Below are 15190 nucleotides of genomic sequence, written 5' to 3'. Positions count from 1 at the left end.
CGCCTTGGTCCCCAGTGTCTGTTGCTCATGCGGCACCAGGTCGAGGAAGAGAAAGATCCCCAGACCCCTGCCAACGTAGTTAGTAGCTGACGACTGTTGCAAAAGCAGCAGCCGGCCATGCCATGTCAGCACGACGCAACGTTGACATACAAGGTCTGAAATACGTGGGAAACGCAACTTCTCCGTGACAGAGCCCATGGACATATCGAATGCTCAGTCAGAGAGACAACGGTAGGCCCGCACAAGTTTTGGCGTTGCAAAGTTCGAAATCTCCAACAGCGGCAATGCAACCCCGCCAAGGGCCTTTCCGAACTACCCATGGAGAAGTTGACCGTTGCCTCGTGAGAAGCCGTTCGTTGGAGGACCCCCCTTGGCCAGCGATGAGGCGTGCTGTCCTGGGCGGCGTCACCGTCACCGAATTCCCTCGTTGTTCTTGCATGACGGGCTCCCAAACTTTCTGCTGAATTTAAACCCGTCTGAACGGTGTTCGTTGGCCATTTCTTGTCTGACTTTATGCTGCAGACTAGGAGTCCCGCCGTCCAGCAGCGGCGTCACTCATGCTCAAACTTCAAACCGGTTTTAGATGGACAGGGAAGCGGGACCGCCATTGCTCATCATAAATAAGTGTTGGCTCCTGGCGCTGTTGCTTGCGTCACGCTGGCGTGGGATACTTGCTTTCTAGTGTCCTGCTGTGCTGCTAACGTTTGTAGCAATCATCGAGGTTCTTCTGCTTTTCTATGAGATCGACAGCCTCATCTAGCCTTGCTTCTGGTTTGCATAATTCTTGTAATTGGGTGATGTAAATCATGTCCACAGGTTTCTAGGTCTGTAGCTTTCTCCCATTGAGAAAACATTAAACCCAAGGCTGGGTCTACGTTCTCGGGCGGAGGCTCCGGTCGAGACCGTCATGTAGAGAGGGATTTTCGGAACGAGCGTCGGCGAGTACAAGTGTAGCCCTTGAACTGATGAAAAGATGGCCGTCGCCCCGTCTGGCCTTCTTCTTGCGCGTTGTGTGTGCCATGGTATGCTGTGGACTATCAATATCAATCATGGACTGAAATGCCTCTCAACTGTCCGGGCAACTTTGCACCAAGTTCCAATCACGAGGGTGAGGCGTATCGTGAGGCGCCAGCATCTGGCACACTGGGAGATTCCCTCCCAGCTCAAGCATATGCCGGAGATGTGAGGAAGAAAAAGGGTCTGAGCTGCGCTTTGTCGGTCAGCGCTCTGTCGAAGGACTCCATCCTGTTGTGCCTTTGCCGTTCGCGATCGGGCAAAGTCGGCAGGGAAACCATCGTCCAAGGGACTTTGCGAGGCAAATACTTGGTAGTGTACCAACTACTGAGGCGCAAGAGAGGTTTGAAGCAGACCAGATACGTGGCTACGGTGCGATATACTGTAACAAAGATATTACGGCACCAAGGGCGAATACACTGCTGCATGGACTGTGTCTTTGCTTCCGTGGTCCCCATCTCCGCTTGGTAGTTGCCAGGACCTTCACGTGAAGTTTGGCTTCGCTTGCAGACGGTTTTGTCGGCTCACGGTTCGTTCCGGAGTACGGCAAGACGCGCTGTACGGCGTACTCCGCATTGGGTTTTGAGTAGAGAACGGGAGCCAAGTGGACGAGCTGTTGCTTGGCCATGATGTAATATCTCTCTATCCCCGTCCCCGCCACCTTTATCGGCATCGGAAACGCGAGCGAAGCGTGGTCGCAAAACTAGCGGGCCTAGCCCCGTGTGTGTTTGATCGCCAGAAAGTCGGAACGACTTTCTCCTGATAGGCCGGAGGTAGAGTCCAAGTGAAGCTTGCTGATAAGCTTGCCCAGTCGTTATGAGGTTTCATGCAACCGAACATGCGAGGAAGGACTCGGCAGACTCCGACCGCTCCGACCGCTCCAACCCTCTGTCACCTCCACCCATCCACCATTGCGGTTTCTGACGCAGTGAGACTCAGGGGCGGAGCGGGGTTTCTTGCCAACGTCCACGCGGATGACCTGACGGTGTCGAGTGCGACGGCCTCGGAGACCAGTACTCCGTACGAGATCTATGTCGCGTGCCGTTGGTGGTGCACGCTGTTTGTACACAAAGCCTCTTCGTAAATGCGTGGACGGACGGACCATGGCCGGCTCTAGACTCGGGAGGCTGCTCGCCTCGATCAACTGTGGGCAAGGCAGAAGATGCCATGGCGGATCTTGTTGGATGCATCTGCAACGTGCATCATGACTGTTTCATCAGTCTGTGCAAGCTGCGCACTGACCAACTTGACCCGGTGATGTACTCCGTACACTCCGTACATAACACAGGTCAGTCTTCACCGGAAATGCTTGATTCCGATGTCAATATGCATGCACGGACCACGTAACTACTCCGTACCCGGTATCTACAATCAACCCCCTGCAAGTTGGCCTGACAGGGAAGTATGTGGGGGGTTTTGTGCAGGGACCTTGGAGTCGACGGTAACTCGGCTTATTTCTCGCAGTAATTGTTAACCACGAAAGTACAGATTGAATGACTGGGAAGTAATCGGAGACTTACTTTATCTTGATGAGAGGTTTTTGCTGCCCCCATGCCTTCTGTAAAGGCCATCTCTTATTGGCCCGGACCTCCCCTACTGTGTCACTCCGTACACAAGGTATACATGTCGAGGACTAGTGGTCATAACTTGGTACTTGTGCGCGCGCTTCATCCACCGGAGAATGAAGAGTGCATCTTCGAGCGTTTCATGTCTCGAGGACAGACACCCCGCGTTTATTTTGCACATCACCAGGTGAAAATCCTCCTCGTGACGACTGAAAATGTATCGCGTTTGTGGGCGGTCAAATGCTTGGGAAAAAAAAAAACCAAACAGATATCAAGTGTTCATGTCGCCGCTCAGGGGCACGTCTCTGCGTTCTCCCCAAATAGTGAATAGAACCTCACCACGAACCACAAGAAAAGAAACCGCCCGGCCCATGTCATCATTGCAAATCCAGTATGCCGCGCCTCCCTCCTCCCGAGCTCGCTGTGACAGTCTCCGCAATCCTCGTACGGAGTAGTCGCTAGGGCGACTGCCACGGTGAAGGGAAAAGTATAAAACCAGTTCGTCGTGATATACCTCGGAGGATATCTCACACGCACACGACGGCCAGTCTCCATCGTCGGCACCCGTCCTCAGGAAGAATTTTACATACTCCTAGTATTCGGGGAACCAACCTGCCTCCTCCCAATCAACCAGTCCCAGGATCTTGTCATTGGACACCTCCAGTCCCCGTGCGTAAAGACAATGTAAAGGACATTCCTCTGCTGGCGGGCGAAGGCGTTCCGGACTGGTCTCGGCGTGGCATGAGACAGGCTTAATACCAGCTACCTGTTGAGCTCGTCCTCGTTGACCAAGGACGGAAAGTAGTGCAAGCAACGATGCCTCAAGTCCCGGCACTCCCTGCCGCTACAGGCACCCACCAACCTAGGAGGAGCCTGTAACGTACGCATGGTGGTGAGGATCCTGCGGAGTTGGACGGCGACGCAACGCTTCTGACGGAGGGTCATGGTGGGCCAGACTTCTGACAAGGGCCGGCCTTCGACCTGACTCATATGGAGAATGTTGATGCCGCCGGGCTGGCTGTCAGTGGCGAGTTTTCGGGGCACGGGGAGTCCTGCACGGGCAGCAACTTGGAGGGCTTCGGCTTCCTCGAGGGAAATGTCTTTGCCCGACTTGATCATGGTTTTGTCTGGGCAACAGGTGACGCTTCTGTCCGAGGTGCTGTAGAGCAGGACAGAGACTGCTTCGAGCCAAGACGTTTGACTAGAAAGGTTGAAGGGAAAAGGGTTGGATGGGGAGAAGATTGGCAACGGCGTCTCGTACCATCTGATTCCACGCCAAGTTGATCATGGTCGACAGTCGACGGTGATGGCGCTTGCGCACTTTCATCCAACTGCCCCAGATATTTCCACACGACGTCGGAACTGCCCAGCAGTCTGGGCTCCGCACCAATCCCTACCACAGGTGTCTCTTGCGTCGCCATCATGGACGATTGGAAGGCGAAGGAGAGGGGTATTCTGTGAAGTGAACTGGAACGAGTTGCGACTCATGGGCGCTGAGGCTGCGGCCGCGGCGCCGGTACAAACAGCGTCGAGTACACGCTTGGTTCGAATTGGTTCGCTTTTTGTGTTACAGGCAACAGCTCTTCGTAGGAGCGTGGGATGTGACTGATCTCATGCACTGCCCGCGTCTAGCAAATGTCGTGCAGTTTGGCAACAAAGTTGACTGCATAATCAACAAGAAAGGCCACTGTAGCTGCTCCATAGTCGGTATGCTATACCTCGCGTACAATATTGCGGCACAGAGAGTAGCTACAGCATCCCGCCACTCCTGTTTGCAGAGTACGAGGCAATTCACGAGCACTCGGTCTCGATGGTGGTGGCATTTGCAGGAGTGATTCGGAAATATGTACCCTGTTCCATTCAGTCTGCCCTCGTACGGAGTAATTGCTTACTTCTTCCAAGGACAAGGGCCGGTTGTCAGACGATTTTGATGGACGGTCGCCTTGACGTGCCAACGGGTTTGTAGAACTGAACGTCAACGTGTCATGATGTGCTGTGCTCAAAGTGTTCAAGCCAAGAAGCGCCCCGTGTCTGCATTTGTGCGGTGATGAGCGAGGACAGTAAGCAAAAAAAAACAAGAACAAGAATAAAAAAAAAGAAAGGGAAAAAAGATGTAAAAAAAAAAAAAAGGAAAGATCTAGGAAAAAGGGACCCCATACGAATAAAAAGTCCATGAAGAATCTAGAACTTCTCCGTCATACGTAGTCTAATAGTAATGACAGAAAAGTTACTGGCCAGCCGGATTCCGAGCGCCTGTTTCATGCACACCATATACCAGTCGATCGTGTCATTTATCAAACATTGCAAAAGGCGGTTGCCTTACACCACTTCGCCAAACTTCAAGGGTCACCCCCCTGTCGATTGGTGCGGAAACAAAACGTACTGAGAGCCGAATAGTGAGAGGAAGAGTCCAGGCCTTCCCTTCATGCACCTCTGTCATTATTTTCTTGGACAAGGGTCCCAGCATAATTGTAACAAAGGACAAAACAAGACCAGGCCAATCTCCACCTTGCACAGCATGAAACAAATAGAAGCAAAATGTGCCAAGGGAACCAAGGCCAACAGGAATGGAAATCGATACCAAATGTCTGTACCTTCCATCCCGGGCGTCCGAAAAACACAATAAATGCACGAGATCAGTGTGCCCCAACGCCAGTCCGCCCGCCTTGTGAATGACTCCAGCTCGCTCAGAATCGAGACCCAACATAGTTAATACCGCGCAAAACACACACGCACCAACCTGGGTGACTGTTTCCCGGGACTCGGCCGCCCGCTCTTTGTGCCGGGCTTTTTTGATTGCTCAGTTTCGTGTTCTCCAATTGGCGACTCGCCAAATGCGGCTGTCATGGAACGGAGCGTTGTCTATCACTGCCCGTTGAACCAGACAGCGACCGGAAATATTTTGCAGCAGGAGAAAATGGGGCATGTGTACCAACTAGATGAACATCAAGGATGTGACAAGCAAAAAAGAAGAAGAAGAAGAAGAAAAAGAAAATCCTCTAGAGACCGTATACCAATGCCTTTGACTCGTAAATGCGTGGCGATTTAGATCGCAGTTGCAGATCATCTAGTAAGTAGCAATAATAAGCTCCGTGACACAACTACGACGTCGATGATTAGACGGCATCGGTGGTGTTGTCGTTGCTGCTGCTGCTGCGAACATGGCCATAATGCGGCTCCGGGAGCTCATCCGATGATCCCTCGAGAACAGTCTCGAGCATCCGATTGAAGCCATCATCTCGTTGTCGTTTGGTCAAGTGGCCTTCGGAGACCATGGACGTAAGCGCTCCCCAAATCCACTGCTGACCATTGAACTCGAGATCGTGGTTTTCGATGGGGACGTCGCGAAGAATCTTGATCAGTTCTCTGGCAGACAAATTGTCCGTCGTGTCCATATGAATGAGCGGGAGAGCGCTTCCGGTGCAGGTAGGATCCCAGTTTTCCTTGACCTCGAACTTGTAGTTGTGTATGGCGCCCTTGACGTGAACATAGTACTGCGATCCCTCTTCGCACGGAACAAACCAGAGACCAGTTCGTCGCTGGTGAGACGTGTCTTGGATGCTTCCGCGGTGAACCACGATGTGCACGTAGAATTGTTGGTGCTTGTCCATCTTGAGAGCACGGGCGGAGGCCGGTATGTCGACGGACAAGAGTAGGCAAGGAGAGGCGAGGCGAGGCGAGGCGACAGAGAGAGGCCGAATATGAGAGAGAGAGAGGGAGAGAGAGAGAGAGAGAAGGGGGGAAGAACGAAATGAAGGAAGGAAGAGATGGAGGTAGAGAGGCAGGGAATGTGGCTCGCTAACGGAACAAGAACCTATGTTGACGACGAAGCTTGTTGGCGACAAGAGGGGAGAAGGGAGGGAAAAATAAAAGAAAAGTGAAGAAAAGAAAACTTTGGCTATATATGTACGCACTCGAGGGAATTGAAGATGCGCGATGCTATCTTTTTTTTTGGATTTTGGATTTTGGATGATTTTTTTTTTTTTTTCAGAAAAAAAGTGGCCGTGATGGGCGGCCGCATGTACGTACGTATGTGATAATTGTGGCTGTCGTCTCAAGTTCTTTATCAGGAGCAGCTGATGGCCAGAATCGGAAGAATACAGTGCTTTATACCGTCGACGAGATCAAGATTGAGCACTACTTGGCCAGTGATGGTATTTCGACGAGGCGGTGTTCGGTGGTGGGAAGCTCCTTGCTGTTTGTTTGTTCGCCGGCACCTTTGTGCTACGGGATTGAAGGCATCCAAGGTCACTGAGGCTGGCGTTGTGCGTGCGTGCATGTGTCAAGTGGTGTATGTTCAAGCGTCAGGGGCCGATTTCACCATCCAAGTCTGGATGTGTTGGAGACGTGGACTTGACGAGTCGGGCCCTTGTGCGCCGCGGAGCCGACTCGAGCGAGCGAGCAAGGACGAGGTCATGAGAAACTTTGCAACATGGTACTAGACACTAGAGTACCTACTTCTGATGTCTAGGAACCTCTGTGGATCTTGAGGACTTGGACTTGGGAACCTGCCTACTTAAAGTACTTAAGTAAGTACTTCAGTAGGGTACTTAAGGCAGGTACTCACCTCAGCTAGTGCGTGTACCTACCTGTACCTGCGCCGATAAGCACGGGCGGCCTGGGTTGGGTACCCAGGTTACTATCCCGCGTACTTGAGTAGATTTATTGAACTTTATATTGACCTCGGGTCCTAGATGTGTCCATCAACCTACTTACTTACGTAAGTACTCACTCAAGTACTTCTTAAGTAAGTACGCAGCACTTTAGCAACGAACCGATATGCGCGCTGGCACTTGGCGAACCGAGTCCCAGTCGGCGTTCCCGGGCCTTTACCATGTCCCCCCCCGCACCCCATCTTGAATAGAGAGCTAGGTCTCCTGTAGGGTAGCCAGGGCTTACTCGGGAATAATGCATCATCAGGGCAATCAACAATCATCGTGACAGGCCAACAGCGGCCTGGCGCCTCGGGCGGCTGAGCTGTCCACCGGCACCAGTGGTTGAGCCTGCGTCTGGTTCATTGTTGAACCGCCGACGTTCCATGGCCAAGTGCCTCGGCACCTCGGTACTCACTTTCTCAAGTACCGAGCCCGCCAGGCCGCGACCTGGTGGCCCTCTGGACGGGTATGGCGGCAGGAGCCGCTGTCATTGGGGTCCGCGGCCTCCAGAAAGGGTCAAGACTCAGTTCCCTGCAATGGAAGCTAATAACTAACTGGTGCTAATTAGCAACTTGACATGATATGGAAACCTCACCCAGGTGCTTGCCCTCCGCCGCGGCACGGCAACCGCCCGACATTGTCAATCATCATCACCATCACCATCGCCATCACCATCACTGCATGCGTGCGTCACCGTCCGGCTCCCCGTCTCCACCGCCGGCCCTGGCCCTCTTTCTCTCTCTCTCTCGCCATCGTCACAGACGCGAAAAGTTGGGCCGTGTAAGCTCTCGGCCCCAGCTTCCACCAGTAAGCACCCATCATCCATGCGTCAATCCATCCACCAGCCACCCGTCCAACCATCCACCTTTCTCTCCCCCCGGTCCATTTATCGCTTCACCAATCCTTCGTCGACGTGCTCAAGGTTGACACTGGCCAGGTCGGGCAACACTGCCAAGACAGCAGAACCTACCGAGGACTCTGCAAAGATCTGAACCTGCTGCATCTTGCAAGAAGCTGCCATGCCGTCCAAATCTCTGGCTCTTCCTCCGCCCCAGACTGCGCGCATCTTTGCAGAGAGCCGAGAAGACCTGCCAAGATTTCCGTTTACCTGAAAAGCTTCGTTTCTATAAAAAGCACTCCTTCTCTCGGGGTCACAAAACGCACAGCGGGGGCAAACCAACGGACTCAGCGGCACGCTGACACGACATGGCTCTGGTGAGACGGAAAATAAACAAAAAAGGGCCTCGACCAGTCTGTTGCTTTTCTGCAGCTGCTGGCAGACTTCTTGGCAGGGCCCAGACTCGGCTGGTGATCAGACCAGCCAAAATTGGCAATACAATCCAATAGCACAACTCACCACGCGTAGCCCAAGATTCACATTTGCCGCCTCAGGGAACTTTATAACAGTCTCGTACGGCGCACACTGTACTCGTCGGATCGGCTTTAGCCAACTGGGAGACGACTAGTGGTCCATCCTTGACCCGACGGCCGAATCTCCGGGCCTACTCATTCTTGCGTGGCATTCGGAGTAGCATCCAGAATAGCGGGGTTTGGCCGTTGGTCTTGTGACGACGAGCTCGCGGGTGGTCAAAGCAAGCCCTGGAATTCGAATCGCATGCCTCAAGGATCGAACGAGACACACGGCAATTCTTGGAAAAAAATTTTGTCCTTCTCACGCCCGGACTCCCTTCGATGTTCGTCACCGTATCGTCCGTAATGTCATGCGGAGGGCTGACTGTCCAACTCCCGCGGAAAGGGGCGTGTGCGTGGTCGTGTTGGACGTACCATGCAACACCGACGGCTCTTGTCTTCTTCATTATGCAGGTTAAAAAGGAAGACGAGGGGAAACACACTGGGTACATATACATGCCCTTCTTTTATTGTACACGCTTGCCGATGACCTTGCCGTTCTGCCAGCCCCCAAGTTGTACGCACTTTTGTTAGTTTCACCACAAAGGGACAGTTGAGGGCACTGATCTTGACCCTGCATCTTCATCAAACCTTGACCTTGGGTCCATTTACTCCCGAGGTCCGGCGTACAACAGGCTCGAAGACTGTGTCATCTACGCCGATTGGCGCCCTAGCCAGCTCGGCCTGGTTTACAAAAGGTATGTACGGAGTTGTTGTTGGAGGAGCAGTGATGCGGAGATGACATGTACAGACGGGTAGATCAAACGACTACTATGCATTCACAACCCCAGAAGGATTACTCCGCATGGCCTCCCGACATGACGGAGACAACTGCACAAGTGTGAGACAGACCTTTTGCTCAACGTCGCCTGCCGCCCGGCTTTTGCAACAAAGATTGTCGAGACGAGCTTTTTTTTGCATGATTGTAGTGACATTCACGCCCTCCTTTTCCACATGGCTTCGTTGTGTCTGTGTGGAAACCTAGAGCTAAAGTCGACACCGACATCTCTCACGCGCGCCGCGCCCGCTCTCACACCTCCAACAACGCAAAGTCTATACGGCAGTTTTCTAGGCTCGTGTCCAAGACCCAGAGGGCGGGCCTGTGAACGACCAGTCGTGGGCGTGCGGCATGCAAAAAAATCAAGGACAAATCAGTCTATTCTGGAAGAACAATGCCACGCGTAGACCAAGCCGGGGGTGTTTTGGGCGACGACTCCATGTCTCCCCCGTGACAGAGGCGACTTTAACAGCAGTCAGTAGATGGCGATCCGATCCCCGTGACGCGAGCACAAATAAATGGCTGACGGACATAGGCAAGGTTGAAGGATACCAGTCCATTGAACAGGGGGCCAGAGTAGCCGGCGGACGATGTCGTCGCCCGAGTTCGGGTGAGATGCACGAAGCATCTGATCTGAGCCGGCGCCGGCGCCGGCAGTGGCTACACATGGTCACCTTGCTAAGCTCATCTGCCGGGTCTAGCTTGCGACACTGCGCGGGTAGATTCCAGTCTTGGGACATGTAATAGGCATGCTCGGAAGAGGTGTTGATAGCCAGGTCAAGCCAGGCAGAACACACACGTCCCTGCATCTGCCAGCGGGTCGTCACATCCAGCGGACCTGACTATTATATTAGCCTTGGTGTCAGACTCTTGGTCATTCATTGCATGCAAGACTAGGTAGTCAAGTCGAGATGGCATCGGGATGACATGACGATGACGATTCAAGACAAGATTCTGGTCGAAAAGCACCGAGCACAGCACAGGGCTGTCAAACTGGTTCTGCCGTCATTCTCCTCATTATTCGCCAGAATTGGTGTATTTTCCCCCATGTTTTTAAAGATGGAACAAAGGAGCGGTGCTTATTTGGTACCTGCAACCTCACCAGCGGCGAGGCACGATAGAGATACTCCGAGGGCCAGGCTGACCTCCTCAAGGGCCATGGCAGACACGTGATAATAAGCGCACGCCGAGTCCCGACCGCGTACACAATGAACGGTGAGCGTGCTCAGCAGCCCACCTACTCCCGGTGATGCAGGATCGACGGTCTGCAACCTGGGACCTGATATCAAATAGGGGCGGCGCCAAGCCGACCTCATCGCCCAGTGAAACTACAGCAGTGTGTGAAATGACGGATCTTGTCCAATACCAAGAAACGCTCGCGGGTCGCCGTGCCACCCCAGTAGACAATCACGGCTAGACCTCTCCCCTACCGAGACATCAGCACAGACGCTCACCCAGACCGATATGCTCAGCTCAGTCCAGAGTACATACAAGCACTTGTACGTACTCCGTATGGGAACGATGCTGGTCTATAGTGCTCTTTACCTACGCGTCCTTCTCGAGTTGGAGAGTAGTGCACTGTTTTTACTGTCTGATTTTGCGTCCGAAATGAGATGGCCGCCGTGGGCCCTTGGACGCTTCACGTCTACTTGGTCAGAGAAAGCGCCCGAGTGTCATCCTCGACTTGGCAAGTAAGACAACCTTTCCGTGCTGACCGGGCGGTGTTGGTGTTGGCTGTGTTTCCACTTGGCCTTGTAAGCAGCAGAGAGAGGGCAAAAGTAACGATGATTCTTGGTCGAAACATAAGCACACATGCAATGTTTGACAAGCTTTCGCGAGGATCCTAGTCTCGTCCAGGAATGTACCACGGGCATAGACAAATTGCCGGCTTGGCATATCTCCGTTCGGAGACGTGATGCAGGTCCAGCCCAAGAGCCTCGAACAAAGTGGCCAGGAGGTTGCTCTCCATGCGTCTTCGGCCAAGGGCTCGTAGTAATTCATGCCAGCAGTGCCACTGCCAACATCCGTGGTTGAATTGAAGCTTTTGTGGTCCGAGTACTCGGTGCGCCTGCTCCCACGCCCGACCCAATGTCTCGGATTCGTAACAACCATCCAAAGAAGCTTAATCAAGAATTGGTTCCGTGCGCAACTGGTGTGGTACAACCGCCCACTCACCGCACAGGCTGGTGAACCGGTTGAGGACTTTTTGCTTCCACTGCATGGCGCCCTTCTGTACCGATCCGCCGGCTTGGTATTGAGTTCGCATCATCTCGGCAGGGGACAATCATCTGCCATCGATTGTCACGTCAGCGGTATGGTACCTGTGGTTGGAATCCTTTCAATGTTTCCCTCATGACCATATGAAACAAAGCACAGATGTCCCGTGTCGAAAACGCACCAGGACGCCTGCATTGCCGCGACAGAGTTACGCAGCCACTGAAATTTCGACAACAGGAACCAGAGCGTATTGATTTGGAGCCGTCGTGGTTTCGGTGTCGAGGGCTGTCAAAAATTAAAATGGCGTACGGTCCAGCGCCTGACTCCAAATTGGACTGTAGAGCCAAGACGTTGGACAGTTCAATCGGGCTCCATCCATTTGATGCTCGTTGGCGGCGGCCTCTCGACGTCCAGATTAGCTGGATCAATGATGCAGCTTTGTCTTAGACTTTACAATCTTAACGCAATCAAGTCTATTTCGACGAGGAATCCGGGCCGGCCAGTCAAGTCGTCAATGATGGCCAAGATGCCCACCCCCTCCCGAGCCTTTGACTCAAACACCCCGTTTCTTCTCGCAAACGTTGGTGGCGCAATACTAACACTGTGCTCTTTTCTTTTGGCACCCACAACTGAACACATCTGACCGCCGCCCCTCGGACAGACAGACAGCCTTGGGTTTTGCCCGTGAGCCGCCTCTCTCGCGTCTTCTTGCCGACATTCCACGCCTGCAACGGTCTCGACATTGACTCTGTGGCTACAGTGCGACTTGACAGACATGGTAGACCGAGGCCAATTCGACGGTTGACCAACTGTTCATCTCGGTATGCAATGCAGGCTGTGGACTTGGCTCCTCGCGTTTAATTCACGGCTTGCCCCCTAGAGCGCGGACTCGATGTAGCTCAAGACCAGTCCACAATCTCAGCCGAACACTCAACGTGGACAAAAAAGCCGCGTCGTAGATTTGATCAACGTCTACGGTGGCCTTTGAAACTTGAAAACTTGAGCTGGCCAGAGCTTTCCAGTGCGGGCGGATAGGATAGCCTTGCTGGTTCTGCCGGCTTCCCAAGGAAACGAAGCGTGTTGCGTTGCGGGTGGTGGCGCAATGGAATCTAGAGGTTCGACCGACGCTTTTCCCGAGCGCCCAATCACAGGATTGATTGGGTTATAAAACCAGCAATGTCCGACCGGTGGTCTGGTAGAAAGGTCGCGAGAAAATGGTATGTATAGGCTATAGCACAGTTGAGTAGCAGGCAAGCGTGAGTTTCCCGGGAAGATGACCACCGAACACTCTGTAGGTCGAGCACTGGCTCAAGGGGCCGAAATGAAAATGGCCGGCGAGCGAGACTTGAGGCTGAAGCTGTTCCCGTTCCACAGATTGCGTTTCAGGGGCGGTTGGACTGCAGTTTCGAGAATCCCCTGCGGTGACTCGGAGTTACAGCTTACTCGCTTGGCTGGCGGTGAATCAATCACAATCAAATCAACTTCCATGACACGTCGTCTTCGTATCTCTTATCGGTAATTGGTGCGATTGATGATGACATCCTGGCAGCGTGTGGGGGAGAGTACTACCCATTTTGCCAATGGCGGTTGGGTGCTCCGTAGAGAGAGGAAATTTCATTGTCCAGTCCATACATACATAATGGCCCTCGAACCCACGAATATGAGACAGAGGACCACGGGCGACGGGGTTTCCCGTCTCGCACTCGGTATGTGGTGTCGCTGTGAATGATGGATGAACCAGGACGTTTGGCCTTGTCCAGCGCAGCTAAAATGTGCGTCGACGCCAGAGGACCGAGGTCTTGCGGTTGATGAATCGGCGATTCTCGTTGCCGGAAAATACTAGTCGAGCCCGTCGACAACGACGGAAATGACGACGGGTTTCCAAGTGTGATGATCATTAATTATCCCGCCGACTCCACCATATCCAGAAGCTGCTGCATCGGTTTAGTTCGCGACGCGCGATGCACAACGTCTGCCGGACCATTTCCTGGAATAGGGTCCAGCTCGCCCGAGCGGCCAGTCAAAGGCCACGACGGGCAGCGGAAAAGAAACGGGAAGACGGGGACGAAAAGAAAAAAAAGTAAAAAAAAAAAAGCCGCGTCGTTAGCGTTATCGTGAACCGGGAAACTTGCCAGCACCACGTCCCTCTGAGAGAGGGGCCGGCGCAATACCACCACACCTTTCCGCTCCAGGGGCGAACAGGCTTCTTCTGCCGGCGTCGCGTCGCTGTCAATTCGGCTCCTCTCCTTCTGGCAGACGGTTGAATACGACATTGAAAGACTGCCAAGGCCCAAGAGCCTTTTCGGTCTGAAGTGTCTGAGGTCTCTGAGCCACGCAGAGCACCTGAGCCCCGGAGGCAAAGCTCATGTGTGATGATTGGAGCCGATTGACCGAAGCGGATGGGCCTTTGAGACAGTTGAGGACCAAAGCGGAAGTGACGAGGCGTTGTCGGGCAGAACTGTGCTCAGCCAAGAAATTCCACATTGCTCTCGTGAGCCGAGGAGAAATGTGCGGGCCCAATGCTCAGTTCAGGGCTCCGTGCTCACCACGTCTCTTCTCGTGCGACTGGCTAGTATGGTCAAACCATAGTGCAAGACATTGTGAAGGCGCATCACGGGAGGACATGATGTGCCACCGCTAATTGCCATTGCTATTGCCATTGGCATGGATATGGTGCGTCCCTGCGGTAGATGTGCCACGTCTCGAAAGAAAGGGCATTGATGATGCATGCCATGGATGAAAGATGAAAGCGAGAGACGCGAGCGGTGCTGGGCAATTGGACTGATGAAGGAAGGAAGGAAGGAAGCAAGCAAGCATCATCCTTCCTCTTGCTTTACACATGGGATAACGGGGGGGGGCGATGGTAGGTCAGGCCGACTGGTACTCTGTAGGAGGAGGGACATTTTGATTGTGGAACCTTGACTTTAAAAAATTTTTTTTTTTAAAAAAAAAAAAAACCACTCCAGACAGAGTTGAGCGCGCCATCGTCTCGTCGTCTGCTATCGACACGCCTGTGGTTGGTCTGGGACGAGAACAGCACAATGTACATTCGCATGGAGCACATGGCCTCGTCCCCGGCATCGTATTGTGTACCTGATGCTGTCTTCTACTTGGGTACGGAGCACTCCGTACCTTGTATCGTGCCACGCTGTGCTCGATACGATAAATGACTCCAACCATTGTCGGCAACTCTTGGGTCATCAATCTCATGTCGAGCTGCGGTCTGCAATCCGAGCTCCGAGCTCCGAGCTCCGTTGCCCCTGCCCCAAAGCCCCGTGCCCCGTCATCGTCGTCATGCCTGCTTGCCCTGATCTTGATTCTTGGGTCACGCCAAGTGAGTAGTTGGTCGTGTTGAACCGCACCCCTCAATCCTGCGGGGCTGCCAGACTGGTTGAGTGAAAGCTGCTCGGGAGCGCAAATGCAAATGGCAATTGAGGAATTCCCCAGGTCATCTGGTCCACTCACTATCCAATGTTTGAATGCTGGCGTTGGAACAAGGACTTGATCACCTGGTTGCTGCTGCTGCTGCCTGCCCACAGCCTGCCTGCCAC

General features: G+C 53.3%; 2 protein-coding genes across 2 annotated transcripts; both read right to left on the bottom strand.

Moving 5' to 3' along the window:
• Positions 1 to 3400: 3400 nt before the first annotated feature.
• Positions 3401 to 3698, bottom strand: MAM_01726 (uncharacterized protein; the record flags this gene model as incomplete). Its single annotated transcript, XM_040820525.1, has 2 exons — positions 3401 to 3441; positions 3464 to 3698. 2 exons carry the CDS (start codon positions 3696 to 3698, stop codon positions 3401 to 3403), a joined length of 276 nt encoding a protein of 91 aa, XP_040682013.1.
• A 1997-nt stretch (positions 3699 to 5695) lies between these two features.
• MAM_01725 (uncharacterized protein) lies at positions 5696 to 6190 on the bottom strand (the record flags this gene model as incomplete). The annotated part of the gene is made up of 1 exon (XM_040820524.1): positions 5696 to 6190. The coding sequence occupies one exon, from the start codon at positions 6188 to 6190 to the stop codon at positions 5696 to 5698; it is 495 nt and encodes a 164-aa protein (XP_040682012.1).
• Between the last annotated feature and the right edge of the window lie 9000 nt (positions 6191 to 15190).

This window comes from Metarhizium album (genome assembly GCF_000804445.1).
Source record: "Metarhizium album ARSEF 1941 chromosome Unknown scaffold_2, whole genome shotgun sequence".
NCBI classification, from domain to species: domain Eukaryota; kingdom Fungi; phylum Ascomycota; class Sordariomycetes; order Hypocreales; family Clavicipitaceae; genus Metarhizium; species Metarhizium album.
Note: the sequence above shows the minus strand (reverse complement) of the source record. Positions and strands in the feature narration are given on the sequence as shown.